Genomic DNA, 19,103 nt, shown 5'->3' with positions numbered 1-19,103 from the left:
ATCAAACAAAATATTCAATGTGTTAAAAAAAAAAAAATTCAGGTCTTACTAGTCTTGGAAAAAGTTGCTCTTTTACTTCTCACTGAAGTGCATTCACTATCCTTTTCCTGTATGCAATAGATAAATGCACAAGTATGCACAACTAATCCAGGCCTCGCTTTCCAATGCTCCCATTTCCTCCCTAAAGAGCAAAGATAAATGACTGCATCATTTCTGCCTATAGGAACTAGTCACTATTTCTATACTTACATAGCTATTGGCTTTTGGTTGATCTAGGATAGAGACCAATAGTGATATCCTTATTTCTAGATATATCTTTCTTTGTATTACTTTCAGCTACAGTAAGATGTGCTAATAAGTCTCTTGATATAAGACATCTTTAAAAGGCAATGCATGTGAACATTAAAGAATCTCAAAATAAATCAAGACAATTATATTTGGGTCCATAAGATTTATGTGGCAACCACCAAATGGGCATTCTTAATTATTTTCTAATGATAACAATACTACTACTAATTTTGCACTGGTGATAGTCCCTTTTATGGAGGCATCTTAAAGCACCTAAGAGACAGGTGGCTAAGTTTAAAAATACATTTAAAAAAAATCAACTAATTCACCTTATCTATATTAGGAATTGGTTTTTACAAGTCAAAATGGCTGATAGTTCATAATAGGCTTGATTTTGTACTTGGAGTCACAGTGTCTCCATTTTGAACAACATTTACACATACTGGAAGAAATGGCAGAAACTTCCCTACCAAGTTGCTGTCTGCCCAGATTCTTTCCCCTAAAAAGTGCTCCTCAGCAGATCTGCATGTCCATGCTGGAGGAGCACGAAAATGGGAGAGAGAATTTTACCTAAGACTGGATTTAAGAAACTTCGGCAAGTTACATACATTCCTCTGTGTGAAATAGGTCAACATGGAGCCAATAGAGTGGGCATGAATTACAGCATAAGTAGTTATGCGTGTGAATCTGAATACTGTTGATGTGTATCCTACAGGGAATGGTGTACATATAATTATTTGGGAAACACTTGGCCCTTCAACTCTCCTAGGTTTTTGTATGGAAAGTGCCTCTGAAATTCAGAGCTTTTCTGATCTTTCCATAACATTTCTGGAAAATACATCAGCTAATGGTTCATTTATTTTGTATAGTGGAAGCTCAGAGACAAGGCACCCCTACCCTGATATTATCAGATACAATATGACCATTGCTAACTACTGTTAATTAGCTGTAATCATACTTTCATGCATTAATTTTGCCTACCCACTTTTTGATATCACCAGACTCCACAGCTGTTATAAAACCCTGACAATATCTCACATGCCATCACATGTTGTGAACTACTGACTAATGTTTCAGTAACAAGACAGCAAGAGAAAATGTCCCATACCTTAACTAAATCATTGTAGAAACAGCCTTGCCTGCAATACAACATGTATAGATGAAAACCAAATAATGTAAGCCTCCCAGTTGGAATGCTGAGGAACATGACTGGGGATGCTGGTCAATGTCTAGAAGCTGAAATAAGGCATATGGCAGAGGGGGAAAGTGAGAGACCCATAAATGGACTTGTGAAGATTGAACACTTGACAATATTTGGCAAAAGCCTGGAGCTTAGAAGTCCTTCTACTGAAAGAAGTGAGAAAACAAAAAGGCAGAGTTTGGCATATGTTTCCTAGTGCCCAGTGCCTGCAATGCGGTTTGACAAATTTTTAAAGCTAGATACACGGACCTTCTACAAATGGGCAGAAATGAGCCCTGGTGCTGTCAAAAAAAAAAAAAAAAAAAAAAAAAAAGCAGCTCGGGATAACTTGCATTTAACTGGTAAAATATTTTAACTATATATCTATACCTATATCTATCTCATGACAAAGTGTCATATCATAATAAGGTTGTGTGAACTAGAGTTACTCTGTGACATGTCTAACACCAAGACCTCTGCAAGTCATAACATCACACTGGATCTAAGAGGACCAGTGGCACGGAGCATGCAGCATTTCCCCAAGATTCCAAGGTAGAGTGGAGAATCCTTTAAAGTTGGGTGACAGAAAGGAAGAGAATGATTAGGCTGCATAAAATATCTCTGACAGCTTGGCTGTTGCTGCCAGTATTGCTACAGTAACTGCATTGGCCCTAGTAGAGGGAAGAGAGGCTATGGATTTGCATAGGGGTGTTTATGAGGGACAGGAGAGACTATTTGCATAAGTTCCCAGAGTAGCGTCATACTACCCAAATGTAGAGCAGCCATAGGTTCCCTCGTCATATGCCAGGCAGGCCAATTGCCCTCAGGATCAACTGGCTCAGCCAATTTGTGTTCTGTAAAATGAGCACTCATGCTCACTGCCATTTAAACGGCATCCAGAATCTGGTCCTAAAAATGAATGACTGTACTGTAACCCTCTGTGACACATCACAGTTGGCTCCTAAAAGCTACATGCTGTAAACTTCCTTCTGGATAGCCCAATATGAACAACAAGAGCTTTGCCTGTCACATCCTGTCCCAAAGATCAATGTGGAGAGGAATAGAAGCTGGGAAGGAAGGTATCTTCTCATCCCTGCTCATGTGCTATAATGGCCAGTGAAAGAAAACATTTTAAGTGGTTTAAAGGCACAGTGCAAAGACACGGTAACTTACTGAAACTGACTGAATCAAACATGCAATACACCCAAGCATTGGGCCAAATTCTGCTCTTAGATACACCGATGTAAATATTAAGTAACTGCACTGAAATCAGTGGAGTTATTCCTGCTTTACAGCAGTATAACCCAGCAGAATTTGGTCCATTATGTGGCGTTCTAAACTAACCAACCATTTTCCTCCTTTTCTCTCTTGGTGTTTTTACCACATGAATCTCTTATTGTTAGTATCCTGAAATAATACTATGTTTTGCTATGGTTATTAAACTATCATACAGATGGTGCAGTTTACTTGAGGGGTGGAGAACTACACAGAGGTTATTTCTTTTCTGTTATTGCTTAATCATAAAACAATTGTTGGCTATCTTTCCGCCGTTTTTCTTTTATACAGCACTGTAAGGGTCATATGATTTTGCTTGCTGGAATGCAAGAAGTGTTGTTTCATTGCACTTCAAGTAGTCTGGATCTACAGCGTCGCACTCCCCATCAGTACCCGGCCCAGGGAAACTAATGATCCAACCAACAGACCAAATTTGGTGATGAATCCTGGTCACGTGCTACCTCAGGCACATTGCGCATATGCTAAAAACACCACCACTGCAACAATGCTCCCACTACTATGACAGGAGTGCACGGAACTCTATGAAATAAGTCACTTCATTCCCTGTATCACTCATCAGGACTGGGTGCAGACAAGGGACTAGTCAAAGGGGAGATGAAATGATCAGGACAGCCCATAAAAACAGTGTTGCTGCAAGTGGACACGTACATTATATAGCAACATGGAAGTTAAATATTCTGGATGGGGCTACAGCTAAATTACATTGGAAACCTGAAGCTAGTGCAAAATGTGGCTGCTTGCGTGTTAAGCCTATTTTCTCCTCATGATCACATACACCCCTTACATAGCTCAAATTTGCCAATGATGCCCTAATCACAGAGAGGGAATAATTCAAATTATCATCAAACTCACCTTTGCCTAGGCTTTCTCCCTAGATTAGCCGTTGCTAGGGTTTTGCCTCCTTTGTCTCAGTCACTACTCCCTTTGCATTGAGAAAGAGAGACTCCTACTACTTTTATATCCTAGTTGACTAAATCTGCTGGAGACACTCAGGAATAATCTGCATTGTACTTTCAAATGGGACCCAACAGTGGAGCTCCCTATGTTACTCTGAAGGGTCCTCCTCTTGAAATTCATACCAACTAGCAGGAGCGGCGCCAGGGTTTTTGCCGCCCTAGGCAGCAGCGCTTCTCCTCTGAGCATTCAGGGGGCCTGGGGTTTTCGGTGGCGGGGGTCCTTCCGCTCCGCGTCTTCGGGGCACTTCAGCAGTGGGTCCTGGAGTGAGTGAAGGACCCGCCACCGAATTTCTGCCGAAGATCCAGAGTGGAAGGACCCCCCGCTGAGGGCGGCAAAATGCCGCCCCCCAAAATCCTGCCGCCCTAGGCAACCGCCTAGGGTCACCTAGTGGAAGCACTGGCCCTGCTAACTAGTACCTTATTATTTCTACTCAATATCATTTTAGACAGGCAGATAAATATGCAGTTTACAAAGAAACAAGACACAGACTTTCCATCTCCTTATAAAACCTAATGCACAGAAATTGTAGATTCAACATTTGGTCTTAAAAGACAAATGGATTGCTACTCCTGAATCTAATGGAGGAAGATTATCATCAATAAATACCCTTTATAGAAAGATCCTTTTATTTCAGTCAAGGAGACTGACCATATACAACTCTCTCTTGCTTACTGACTAGTAAAACCAGACAGCAAGTCATATTACTTGCTGCATCTGGCTATACCTTTAATTGATATTTTTCTGTGTGTTATCTTTGGATGACTGGACAAGAAGATGCTACTAATTTTTTTTTTCTCTGTTAAAACACAAACTCTGTCAATACAAGCAAGCCAATTTGCTCCTCATGCCCACATTCCATTTTTAAAACAGAGATAAGACCAATTTCTTCTACCATTAACACAAGAACCACACAGGCATTTGGAAATTGCATTTGTAAGTGTGTATGCAGGAGTGTTTTCATATCAGGTAACTAACCTGTTATGGCTTTCACAACATTTTTTTTTTAATATAAATGTTAAACAAATCAAACTGGAAAAAAAAGGAAATGGAATGGATTCTTCCACTTCTATGCTATTAATTTAAAAACAAGTGCTTATAGTAGTTTTTGTGAAGGCAAGTTTCACTTGATATTTAAAAGAATAACTTGGGTTCTGAAGTCTTTACAGATAGCCATGCAGATTCCTATTGGGTACATGCACCGTCTTTGTAATGGCAACATCCTCATCCAAATAGGGCCATTATTTTGGTTTTTGAAACAGTGAAGAGTTTGGTTACATGACAATATAGAAGCGGTAATTTACTTCTTGTAATCTGAAAAATTCTTGGTGAAGTATTAAACGGATTTATTTGGTTAGCATCTACATATTTTCCCCAGAATATATCACACAGAAAAAGCATATACAAAACTCATCAATTATAGACACTCACAAACCACGAGCAAGGAACATGAATAATTCCCACTGGCACAACTACAGCATGTGGGGTAAAGACTGGATATTATCCAGGCAATATGTTCCAAAGTTTGAGATTTTCTTTAAGAAAATGCTTTAGATTAATTTAGCCTCGCGTCGTCTTCCACATAAACAATGGCTTTACATTATCAGACCAGATCAATTTTTTAAAAAATATGGCTGTCATAGAACCATAGAAATGTAGGGTTGGAAAGGACCTCAAGTAATCATCAAGTCTGGCCCCCCTACGATGAGATAGGACCAAGTCAACCTAAACTATCCTTGACAGGTGTTTGTCTAACCGGTTCTTAAAAAAATCTCCAATGATAGGGATTCCACAACCTCCCTTGGAAAATTATTCCAAAGCTTAATTATCCTTTAGGTTAGATTTTAGAAAAAACTTCCTAATTACAAAAACAACAAGGAGTCTGGTGGCACCTTAAAGACTAACAGATTTATTTGTGCATAAGCTTTCGTGAGTAAAAACCTCACTTCTTCGGATGCATAGAGTGAAAGTTACAGATGCAGGCATTATATACTGACACATGGAGAGCAGGGAGTTACTTCACAAGTGGAGAACCAGTGTTGACAGTGCCAATTCAATCAGGGTGGATGTAGTCCACTCCCAGTAATAGATGAGGAGGTGTCAATTCCAGGAGAGGAAAAGCTGCTTCTGTAGTGAGCCAGCCACTCCCAGTCCCTATTCAAGCCCAGATTAATGGTATTGAATTTGCAAATGAATTTTAGTTCTGCTGTTTCTCTTTGAAGTCTGTTTCTGAAGTTTTTTTGTTCAATGATAGTGACTTTTAAATCTGTAATAGAATGACCAGGGAGATTGAAGTGTTCACTTACTGGCTTGTGTATGTTACCATTCCTGATACAATCTCCCTTGCTGCAGATTAAGCCCATTACTTCTTGTCCTACTCTCATCTGACATGGAAAACAATTGATCACCATCTTCTTTATAATAGCTCTTAACATATTTGAAGACTTATCAGGTCCTCTCTCAATGATCTTTTCTCAAGATTAAACACTGCCTATTAACAAATACATACATTGTTTTAGTGATGTCATTTCTAATGTTTCTGAGGACTATATTTTATGTTAGAGATGATTTATGGGTTTATGTTCAGATTAAATCTTAGCCCACATGCAAACTGCAACACATACTCAACTAGGGACTTGTCTACATGAACACTTAGTTTGCAGCAAGCTGGGGAGAAATCTACCCCACACTAGCCTGCTGCACATTAAGTGTCCATATGGACCCTGCTACCATGCACTAGAAGCACCCTAATGCACTTGAATCTACCCTGCTTTGAAACAGGAGATCAAAATGCACTAGGTGCAGTGCTTCTCAAAGTCGGGCCGCCACTTGTTCAGGGAAAGCTCCTGGCAGTCCGGGCCTGTTTGTTTACCTGCCGCGTCCACAGGTTCGGCCGATCGCGGCTCCCACTGGCTGCGGTTTGCTGTCCCAGGCCAATGGGGGCTGCGGGAAGGGCAGCCAGTACATCCCTCAGCCCATGCCGCTTCCTGCAGCCCCCATTGGCCTGGAGTGGCGAACCGCGGCCAGTGGGAGCCGCGATCGGCCGTACCTGCAGACGCGGCAGGTAAACAAACCAGCCCGGACCGCCAGGGGCTTTCCCTGAACAAGCAGCGGCCCGACTTTGAGAAGCACTGCACTAGGGAACTTTTAGTGTGTGGTAGCAGGATCCACATGGACACTTAATGTGCAGCAGGTTAGTGTGGGGTAGATTTACACCCCAGCTTGCTGCAAGCTAAGTGTTCATGTAGACAAGCTTTAAGTAGGTGGCTTGAAATGCCTGGCACCTGCAGCGCGCAGTGACTACAATGGGAGCTGTTGAGGACTCAGTATTTCTGAGAATCAGGCAGGTACCTAAACGTGGATTTAGGAAATCTTATTTTTGAAAATCTTGGTCTATATGTTCTTTATACTTTCTGTCACATGTGACAGTTTGGAAAAATATATAAGCCATTATGTAACAAGTTTTTTTTATTGTTGATATCAGCTGTGATCTGGATTTCCCACATAAACAGGAGTATGTTATTTCAAATATTATCCCTTAAATAGGGCTATAGCAATATCTGAAACTGCTATCTGCACAATAACTATGGTGTCCAGTCTGTGTACAAATGCGTAACGTTGGCACCAGTTATGGAGTTAGATGTTGGTTGAAATTTTCTACCTATGTTGCCCCCATCACCATAGGACCTGACTGCCTCACATATTAGTCCTCACAACACCTTGACAAGGTAGAGAAGCATTATTAGGCTCATTTTATACATGTTGAGTTGAGGCACAAAGGTATTAAGTGACTTGCCCAAGGTCACACATGCAGTCTGTGGCAGTCTCAGAAATTTAACCCAGATCCTGAATTTCAGTCTAATATCTGAAACACAGGACCATCTGTTCTCACTAATCAGTGTGCACATGGTAATCCCTCCCACCATCCTTACACCACCATATTTGGAATTATGGATCTGGAAATATGGATGCTTCTGAATGAACTGAATGTTGGAGACAGTTGGTAGACCTAACTGTGTGCAAGGATTTGCTTCAGTTGTGGCTATGGCACAGGAGAAAGGTAGAGTCTAGTCTACTACATTAGTTTTCCAAGTATTTTGAAAGCCAAACTTCCAGTTGAAATAGTTCATATTCATTTCCTTTTTATTATTATTAAAATATCCTCTCATAAAACCACTGAACTTCTCTTACATTAATAACTTACTATGATCCCATTTGTTTCAGGATAATTCTCTTTTCAAAATAATCCTTATAGTTAGCACATCTAGTAAACAAAGGCCTGCTGTTAATTTTTGGTTTGAAAAGTCTTATATTAGATAGGATTGTCTTTACCTGGGTAGAAATACACTTTCCACTACATAGAAGTCTTGCATAAGTACATCTCTGTCTGGCTTAGAGGTGAGGTTACCTACTGTGTATCCTATTCCCAGCTGAATAGTTCCTTTAATAGCAGATGATGCGGTCTGCAAAAGAAAAGAAGCATTAAAATGTCAGTTTACTATATCTGGATTCCTGCTCTTTATCATGAGCACTCTTTGAACAAAGCATTTTATTTTAATTAAATCTTTCTTTGGGGTTGGTACCAGGTCAGCTTTATTTCTTCGGGTTGGAAAGCAGACGAGATTCACCTCTAACTGGAGTTAACTGCTACTCAGGAAAAAAAAAAAAAAAAAGGAAGATTTAAAAAGAGACTCATGTAGTTGAGGCCTCAAATCTAAACACATCTTATAAAATTTGCATAAGCTGCAATTTTCAAAAGTGTCTAAGGGATTTGGACATGGGAACTGTCCTAATTCCTATGGGAAATGGGCATCCAAATCCCTTCAAGAATTTTGAAATACCACCTATAATCTTACAGAGAATACCCTCCCAAATTCTAAGGGCCAAACTCTGTATGCAGAGCTATGACGAATGCTGATATTTGAGCTTCAAAATATAGATTCTAGCTTAACTATAATTATTTTATTATATATTGGTGAGATTAACAACAGCAGCAAAAGTGTCAACAGTTTAAACACTGGTGATCAAGAGCAGTATTCAGTTCCAATTCTGTAGTACAGACTATCATAACTGCTAGCAAAAGAATATCAGAAACAACCGGTTTGTTTACCTGCCCTGTCTGCAGGTCCGGCCGATCGCGGCTCCCACTGGCCGCGGTTCGCTGCTCCAGGCCAATGGGGGCTGCTGGAAACGGTACGGGCTGAGGGACATACTGGCTGCCGCTTCCAGCAGCTCCCATTGTCCTGGAGCAGCGAACCGTGGCCAGCGGGAGCCGCGATCGGCCGAACCTGCAGACTGGGCAGGTAAACAAACTGGCCCAGCCCGCAGGGGCTTTCCCTATACAAGTGGTGGCCCCAGTTTGAGAAATACCGTACTAGCTCTTACTTTAGTTCTCAGAAGTGCATGTGCTATGGTGAATGTTTATTTTTAAATGTGAAATGATGTAGCGATGTGTACTTATTTTAAATAATTAACACTACACACCAGGCAGACCTTGCACTTGCATAACAATTCATAACAGGTCATTTGGTGGAACGAAACAACAGATTCCTTCTCAAAGTGCTACTTCTACTATAAAAGTTTTGGCTTGTGTGTGGTTAAGAAGATTCCCACTTCTCTTTCCCTGAAAAACTGTGATTCATGAATGATTAATGCCCTGCATAAGCACTAATTATGTCACTTCGTTTAAGTTGGTATTCATGCAGACAGATTCTTGGTACACAACTGGACATCCATTTAGTACACGGCTGGAAAGAGGGATGGAGACTGAAAATATGGCAGATAATGAGGAACTGCAACTTATTATTGACAGAGGATTACAGACAAGTCAAGTGGAAAAGCAACAGGGAACTCAAGAGGACATTAACCTTGCCATCATAGTTGGGCAGGAACATGAGCGGTTCCTGAAGATTTCGCCAAGTGGGCACAAGTAACCACGTATAGCCTTGTAGTGCAGAAGTTCTTACGCTTTTTTCATACCGTGGACCACATCTTAACAGAAAGATTGTTTTCTAGATCACCTCCACTTCCATTCATGATTGCCATCAGGAGCGGAGTTGGTCAGTACAATCAATCACCATCCCCACAGCAATCACAGCAATTGTTTAAATGGAGAAGTAATACTGGGAAAGTATTTATTGGGTTTTTGGTTTATTTTAATACAATTTATAGCAGCTGGAAGCAAAGAGGAGAGCCAGCACCATGTTTCCAGCCAGCATTCCCTGGACCACTGGCAGCTCACAGACTGTAGAGCCACTGGTATACTCTTTACTCCAAATTCCTAAAGCATGGTGGCCCAAGCATGCCCTTAACTGAGAGTCAATCCAGTACTTAGAGTTGCATCAGATGACAAGATAACATGTATTTTAAAAAAAATGCTGGAGTCTTTCGTTACAGGAAAACATTTGTTCCAGTTTAAAATATTTTATGTTGTTCTGGGGGGGGGCAGAATAAATCTGAACAAGAAGAAGTCTGTCCCTCCCTTCTCACATTTATCTCCGGGCAGTAGAAACAAAAGTGAAACTGTTTGAGCAGCATATTCCAGAAGTCTTGAGGTCTTTCTGGGTGTAGCCTTCATTGATTTGAGATCTACCATACTATTCTCTCACTAGAAAGGAAAACCTATAATGGCAGCAGGCCGTAAAAGAGATGCAGTCGGGGAATATTTTAATGAAGTTCCTCTATATGTGGATAAGACAGGCATGCGTGCAAAATGCAAACAGTGCAACAAAGAAATGCAAGGCTTGGTTGCCAGAATGAAACAACATCATGAGAAGTGTTCCTTCTCAGGAGGAAGCTGCGTTGAAGATGATGAAAGGAACATGTCTGAACATGCAGGATCTTCAGGTTGGTAAACTTTTTTTATTACATACTTCTTTCTTAAGGACTGCCTGTCTTCCTTCTGGACTCTTCTTGAATTCTCATGTTTGAGCAAAAAATATAGTTGTTACTCTATGGTACTATCTTTTTAGATGAAGTTGTGATAAAAATAAATAGCTGAAATAGGCAGATTTTCCTTTTACAATTTCACCTTTAAAGTAGTACTGAGTGTCAGTGAATGCAATGAGTAATACTAAATGAGCAATATGGTAATAATAATTAAATAACTGCATTGACTTATTTTGTTTAGGAGAATCCATCCTCTACATACAGGATTCTGAAGACTATCCACCTCAAGATCACCATCAATTTTCTATAGTTTCAGAGTTATCTACCAATGATAGTGTTTCAGTCACATCATGTATGTCACATAGCCAGAGTATATCACCTGTAGCAAAAAGAAAAAAAACTCCATAATCCAGAAACAACTGTAGATAAGTTTGTGATAAGAACGAGCAGAATACAAAAAGAGGTAATTGATGAAAAAAATGCCCGGTTTGTTTATGCAACAATAGGGTTACCATATTTCAGCAAGCAAAAAAGAGGACGGGAGGACCCCCGCCCTAGCCCCACCCCTGTCTGGCCCTAGCCCCGCCCCATCCTGCCCTAGCCCCGCCCCTATCCCTCCTACTTCCCCCCCTCAGGACCCCCAACCCTCCCCCCGCTCCTTGTCCCCTGACTGCCCCCTCCTGGGACCCCTGCCCCTAACTGCCCTCCAGAACCCCACCCCCTTCCTAAGCCTCCCTGCCTCTTGTCCCCTGACTGCCTCCTCCTGAGACCCTCCCCCCATCCTAACTGGCCCCCTAGGACTCTACCCCCTACCTGTCCCCTGACTGCCCCAACCCTTATCCACACCCCCACCCCCACACAGACCCCTGGGACTCCTACGCCCCATCCAACCATTCTCCACCCCCTGACAGCCCCCCCCCCCCCCCCCCCGCCCCCCCCGCCCCCCCCTTCCCCCCCCCCCCCCACCCCCCCCCCCCCCCCCCCCCCCCCCCCCCCCCCCCCNCCCCACTCAGAACTCCCAAACACCCCCCCCCCGCTCCTTGTCCCCTGACTGTCCCCTCCTGGGACCCCTGCTCCTAACTGCCCTCCAGAACCCCACCCCCTTCCTAAGCCTCCCTGTTCCTTGTCCCCTAACTGCCCCCTCCTAAGACACCCCCCCAAATGCCCCCCAGGACCCTACCCCCTACCTGTACCCTGACTGACCAAAACCTTATCTACACCCCCACCCCCAGAAAGCCCCCCCCGAACTACCAACCCCCCCATCTCTTGACTGCCCCCTCCAGAACCTCCCTGCCCCTTCTCCGACCCCCTGGCTCCCTTGTTGTTGGCCTTCGCCTAATGTCTCTGTGAGCTTGCTCAGGAACGGCCTGAGCCGTTCATCCCGGCACGCTGGGCAGCAGTGTGGGAGGAGCTCCAGACTGCCGGAGGCGACCTGCGAATGCAGGGAGGGAGGGAGTGATCTCTGCTGCAGGGGAGAGGAGGAGGGGCTCTCTCTGGCTGTCAGAGCCCCATGCAAGTGGCACCATCCAGCCAGCTGCCCTGTTAGCCGCGCACGCTCTGCATGGGGGCGGGGGGGAGGAGTCCGGACATTTACAAATTCCCCCCGGACGCTATTTTTAGCTCAAAAAGCCGGACATGTCCGGGGGAATCCAGACGAATGGTAACCCTATGCAACAAACTCTCCTTTCCGTATGATTGAGAACCCACACTTTATTAACATGATTCAGTCATTAAGATCAGGATACAGTCCATCCAACAAAGCAGATATCGCAGGCAAATTGCTGGATAAAGCATATGAAAGAGAAATTGAGCAGTGAGCAAAAGGGTAAAGTTGTTAACCTGAGTCTTGATGGGTGCAGCAATGTCCACAATGATCCTGTTGTATGTGCTTGTGACACAACAGAAGAAGGGAATGTCTTCCTTACAGAAACAATTGATACATCAGGAAATGCACACACAGCAGAATATTTACAAGTAGTAGAAATAAAAGCTATAACAAACTGTGGAAAAAAAAGTTCAAATGTCTAGTATGCAGCTTGGTCAGAGACAATGCTGCAAATGTATCCAAGATAAGAAGAAATTTAGAAGAGAGTCCCAAGCTAACAACATACAGTTGCAGAGCTCATTTGATGCACCCTCCTAGCCAAAGACTTCAGTGTTCCAAAAATAAAGGCTAATGTTGTTGAAATTGCAAAATACTTCCATAACAACCACTTTGCAGCAGCTGCTCTGAAAAAAGTGGGAGGAACCAAGCTAACTCTCCCACAAAACATGCGCTGGAACTCAGTATTAGACTGTTTTGAGCACTATATCGAGAACTGGCCTAATCTGATGACAGTTTGTGAACAAAATCATGAAAAAAATAGATGGCACTGTCACAGCCAAAGTTCTCAACATTGGGCTTAAAAGAAATGTTGAACACATCTGATTACCCTGAAGCTTATTTCTGTAGGCTTGAACAAAAGGTAGGGAAATAACTGTTTTATTGCTGACACTGTTTAAATTTGGAAGGAACTGAGGGGGATCTTAAAAGAGAAATATGCAATGACAGAATTAAATTACAATAATTTCTTCTTCGGCGGGAATTCGGCGGCAGGTGCTTCCCTCCGAGAGGGACCCGCCGCCGAATTGTCGCCGAACAGCCCGACGTGCCGCCCCTTCCCCTTGGCCGCCCCAAGCACCTGCTTGCTGGGCTGGTGCCTGGAGCCGGCCCTGACCAGTGAACTGGTGGAAGTGACTTAAGCACTTGGATTCAGAGACTGTTGAAGTGATAATCTCACTTTTAACAGCAGTAGCTTCTTCTGCCAGTGTAGAAAGAATACTTTCTTCCTTTGGACTAATTCATTCCAAATTGAGAAATCGTTTGGGACCTGAAAAAACAGGAAAGCTTGTTTTTCTTTTCCAGATTATGAACTAGAAAATGAAGGTGAAGACGACTGAGTTAGCTGCAGAAGCCAATATTTTAAGTTTCTCATATTGACCTGGCTGACACAGTCGATTTAATTTTTTTTTTTAATATTTAATTTAACTATTTTAGTTAAAACAATTTTAACAAAAACCTGATTTTAAAAAACCTGAATGTTTAATTAAATTCAAAAATTCATACGCTTGTTTTATTAAAATATTATATGGTTTGCTGTTGAGAAAAAAATCCAGAATACATAACGTTCTTTTAGTTAAATAAAACAATTTAAATGTCTGTCTGGTGATGTTCTCCTCCTAATACAGCATGGCAAGAAAATCCTCCAAATATTAATGATTAACCTGTTGAATTGGAGATACTTATGAAGTCATTGGGAGGTGAACTATCTGCTTCAATTACCTTTGGTAAATGAAATAACCAAACAATATAGCTGCAAAACTAATCTGAAAAGTTTTCAAAATAAATCACTTTAAAAATGTATAGTGTGTACCTTCTAAACATGAAACCTGCATCTATCTCTGAGTTGTGACGAATATGTATTAAGGTTATACTGACCAACAAGAATGCACTTTTATGTAGAAATCCATGATTAAATCGAGTCTTCCTTACTAGTGATTTAAATCAAATCCACCCTGTTTTGTTCTTAAGAGTGCAATCCGGGGCGGGGGAAGCACAAGGGAAGATGCCAAACTTAGGCCATTTTACAGCTGGTCCCTGAGCCTTCAGGGAAGCATTTCTCTTAGGCTGTGCCTACACTACGGGCCTTACAGCAGCACAGCTGCAGCGGTACAAGGTCTCCTGTGTAGCTGGTCTATGCCAGTGGAAGAGTTCTCTCCGGCCAGCAGAATTAAGACACCACCAATGAGCGGCGGTAGCTATGTGGGTTTTTTGTCCACACCCCGACCGACAAAAGTTTTGCCAACAAAAGTGCTAGTGTAGACAAAGCCTTAGTTCCCCTATCTTACTACTGGAACAATATATTTATTGGCCATTAAAATCCCTTACAGTCTGTGGGAAAATTCCACTCCTCACTTGCATTTTCTCTATACTCATGGTTCCCTTTTATAGTATTCCAAGGCAGCAATACAGTACAAGATCAAGTTTCAAACCATGTCTGGTATATTTTTAAATTCCCTTTCAAGACTCCAGTGCAGTAGAGTTGGCAATAAAGTTCAGGGACCTTCAGTATGAAGAGTTCTCTCCTTTTAGAGACTGAAATTGATTTTTCTTCATTTTAGCCTCATGTGAAGGTTCATAAGATATCCCTTAGCCCCTCCATCATCAAGCATAACTGCACGATTCCAAGATCACATAACTGGGAATCAGCATATTTTAGAGTACTGGTAACAGTAGCATGAGAACAATCAGCAGGATCAACACCGATATGCATATTTCATTAACCTTATGCTATGAAACCAATTGGCTTCTTGTCTCATGTTCTACACTATCACATACGTTGTCTGTCTGTTATTGAAAATGGTTGTAGAGCCCACCATATTACTCAACTCATTTTCCTTCTGTTTCTTCTGCACATATCTGAATCACATTTAGATGAACTGTTGGCCACCCCCACTGAGACTCATGCATGCTAATATGTCTGAACATTGTGTTGCTACATACTGTCCAACCCATACTTCTGCCTAGTTGCATAATTAAAATGTTAAATAGCACCATCTGGGCCAAAATCTGCTCTCAGCTATGCATACACAACTCCTGACTTCAGTTGGATTGCATATCATGCCACTGCACAGAAAGCAGATTTTTGGCCCCCAAAGTTTAATGCTTGATCAACCATTCATCTGCCCTTTTAGAAACAAAGTGATCTGATCAACAGAAATTAAAAAAAAAAATTGCAATAAAAAGGAAAAAGATTGCTCTGAACCTCAAGGAAAGCAATGTACTTTATATAATTTGTGTCTCCATGTTTACAAGTAAAAATATATTACAGATAAAACTCCTTAGGAGTTTTGTAGCTTTTCTAGATGAAATATAAAATGTACTTAAAATTCAGGTGCTTTTTCTACATTAAATTGAAGATAGTTACCACATACAAGGCCTTACTATACTTAAATAGAGTGGCACAGTTAAAAGGGTCTTCTCTTTTTTACTGGTAGTTAAGATATTACTAGCTTGAGGTATACACTAGACTTACAATAGGAAATAGTACTAGATCTGGTAGTATTGTACTGGTAAAAAGGTGAGAATCTTTTTTTTAAAATGGCACCTACTGTATTGTACAGAAGGAAAACCACAATGCCAAGAGCCCCTCCTCTTTCAAACTATGGTACAGTCACTGCAAATGAGAAGACCAACTCTGGATTTTTTGAAGTTGTTTCAGTTTGAGACTTTTGCAAAGAAAATAAAGTAAATAAATGGGACAGATGATCCCCTTCCCTGCTGCAGTAAGAGGAGAAAGGGGCCAGAAAAAAGCCTAGAAGCCAGCAGAAGGAGCAGAACAGAACTTGCCTCTTTCCCCAGTATTCAGAGGCAGAGCAGGTGTTGGTGTAAAGCCAGGAAACACATTCTCACAGCATGCTTTAAAAAAAACTGGGGGAAGGGGAAGATACCATCCAACTATTCAGGAAACTGACTTCCTCACTACGGCCCTGAGTAAACTCTCACTTAAGTGTTTGCTGAAAGTTAAGCGCATGCATAATTCCCAATGACTTCAATGGGACTTAGAACACATACTCAGCTTCACACACATGCTTAAATGCTTTGTTGATCAGGGCCTATGATTTTAACTGCGTGAAGGAGGTATAAACATGCAGCAGTAGTGAGGATGCAAATGCCAGCAGAGATCAGGAGCCAGCATGCTGTCAGGAAACAAGGGACACCATTAGCCTAGCTGGAGGGAATTCTGCTTCACTGTTTGGTTGGAGATTTATGTGGTTGGATCCCCATTCTGCACTGACACTGGAGATCCTGACAACTTCATCTATAAAACCTCCACCCTCACACAGTCAAGGTGCTATGAAAATGATGTGGTGCTCTACATGCAAGTTTTCCCCTACTACTGGTTATTTTGTGAAAGGTGCTGATCTGGGCTTAAATAACTGTAGAAAAGAATCTTCTCACCTCCTCACTCTCCAAAAGGTTTATTCTAAGCTGCCAGTTGATTTTAAATATTTGTCTGAACGTATTTTGACAGACACACACAGAATGGGACCAGTTCAGTGTGGGGACAAAGTTCATTCCATGGAGGCCTGCAGCATTCCACGGTTGCACTGAGGGGATTCCAGGAGGAATTGTGTCTTTTTGAGTAAAAATTCCTCCCAGAGAGAGACTCCAGAGTTTAGGTGGCTCCACAGTGCCCCCACTATGGTACCAGACTTCTGCACTGAGCATAGGACTGTCCCCGACTAAGCCCTTTAGAAGATCAAAGCGTTCAGTTCGTAGATTAGCAAATTGTGAAAATAGTAATATTAGAGGATCCAACTGTGAAGTCATTTTTCTCAGGCTTTAAGTTTTATCATTGCAAACTGTGATCCACCCAGATCTCTGACTGGAATCAACAAGTTATGAAGTTTAAGGTCACCCCCTCCCTGGCATCCCCACATATAAATTTGAAATGAACTCCCCTTCCTTTACCTCACCCCACTAGCACCCTCCTGTAAATAACCAGGGCTTCCATTTTTCAGGGTTTACTATAATTTCATTTTGGAGGCATTCTTTTTAGCAATATGAGTTTTATGTAGATGTCCAAAAATAAATAAATAAATAAATCAAGGTTTTTCCTCTTTGTATATAACGTATATTATCTCTTTTAAAGTCCTCTACTGTACTTGAACATAATACTGTTTCACTATGTTAAAGCGCTCTAGGGAACCTTTGCGCACACCAAAAGGACCAATTCATGTGCAACACATTAGTGTACTTTAGAAATCACACCCCTATAATCCTCATAATTGCGCCATGTAGACAAGCCTTTTATAGATGTATCCATTACGCTTGTTCTTCCAGTGTTTTGTGGATAAATACCTTTTTTGTTTGTTTGGTTGGGGTTTTTTTGGGCATCAGGGTTGGTTGGTTTGTTTATTGGCTAACACTTGAAATCAGAAGCCCTAAAATAACTTGGCTTTCATCCTGGGATGTACTTGTATCCCTCTTTTTTTTGGTACATATATTGATTTTAAGTTTTTTAAAAAGTATGGAGTCTTCTTTATAAATGCTTACATTGAAAGGTTTGTGTAGGAGAAACCTGTTACTTGGATACTAAAAAAAGCAGCAGGCCCTGACAAAAGGCTATAGAATAAAGCCACAATATCATACAGGTACTCGGTCAGCTTTGTACCTATAGTTACTTTCTCCCTAGTGAAAATATTCTCGCAGACTGGATATATTGCTAGGTGTATTACTACCTCAACACATAGTAAATAGGCTTCTGTCTATTTAGACTACCTCACCATGAGCTGAAATCCTGTAACCAGCTGACATGCAAGCAGTTTCTGAATAATACAATAAACAAGACCTTAAATCCTTTCAAATGGGGTATTAAGTCACCACATGATCCTGTGAATGTAATAACTAAGATTTTAATGATATTATGCTGGCTACAGACACAGAGTTTTCTATTTTAAGCTGGATCTGTGGAACTCATCACTATATATTTATGCTGCCTAACATTTTATATAGAGGAAATTATTAAATGGTTTCATTTCAACAAGTTTTGTTAGGGACCTTGTGAGCTGGCTACAAGGTTACAGAAAAGACGGCCTTCATAAAAAAAAGAAAAAAAAAGGTTGACAAATTTAGATTCTATAGTTATCGGAGAAGGCATTGCTTATTGCTAAATTATTTCCATGAGAATTTGAAGGCTGTTACCTGCTGCCATGTAAGTTAATGGAAAAAACTCCCATTTATATAATGGTGAAAGATTGGCCCTGAGCACAAGACACTATAGAATAAAGTATTTCAGATAAACTATGAAGATAAATCATTTAAAATAGTAAAAGACCCAGATCTGGGCTGAAGGCACATCAAAAGGCCACATGCTCCCCTTACTATGTGAAGGGGACATTGACATAGCAGAAGTTTTGCATGAAGACTGAAGGGAGAACTGAAGGAGAAGAGACGAGTAGGGCATTGGGAATAGACTCAATTTCATTTTATTTAAATTGCCTATACTCAATCTGTTTTATTCAACAGAGTTATACATGTTAATAGGATATCACCATAAGCAAAATAAGTGAGATATAGGATAGAAGCATCATAGAAGATGCTGAATTCAATCTTTTTTTTTTCTTTTAAAAAAATAAAGAGTTCAATAGCTTAAATAAGCCCCAAGATACGACCTAATCTCTTAGTGGGTTGCTCCCCTCCTTCTACACTCTGCCAGTGGCAACAGCTTTTCTAATCCACTCAGCCATTTCTCCCACCAACATCTCTTCCCTCACCACCACCAACACCCCCCACCGTGCTGTAAATGATCACAAATGAATGAAATTCCCTCCCTACTCTGATCCACTATGGGTAGTCTACACTGCAAAGAAAAACCCGCAGCACCAAGCTTCAGAGCCCAGGTCAACTGATTGGGACTCATCTATCTTGGGCTGCAGGGATAAAAATAGCAGT

General features: G+C 41.4%; 1 protein-coding gene across 1 annotated transcript in view; it reads right to left on the bottom strand.

The window, feature by feature from the left end:
- Nucleotides 1-19,103, bottom strand: part of PIP5K1B (phosphatidylinositol-4-phosphate 5-kinase type 1 beta) — a 166,826-nt gene that overhangs the window by 82,571 nt on the left and 65,152 nt on the right. The window contains exon 4 of the mRNA XM_034773731.1: nt 8,051-8,181. Coding sequence (XP_034629622.1) covers nt 8,051-8,181 — 131 coding nt within the window. The remainder of the gene's footprint in view (nt 1-8,050; nt 8,182-19,103) is intronic.

The sequence above is a fragment of the Trachemys scripta genome, chromosome 6 (genome assembly GCF_013100865.1).
Source record: "Trachemys scripta elegans isolate TJP31775 chromosome 6, CAS_Tse_1.0, whole genome shotgun sequence".
NCBI lineage: Eukaryota > Metazoa > Chordata > Testudines > Emydidae > Trachemys > Trachemys scripta.
The sequence above is the reverse complement of the archived record's forward strand: the minus strand, read 5'-3'. Positions and strand labels throughout refer to the sequence as shown.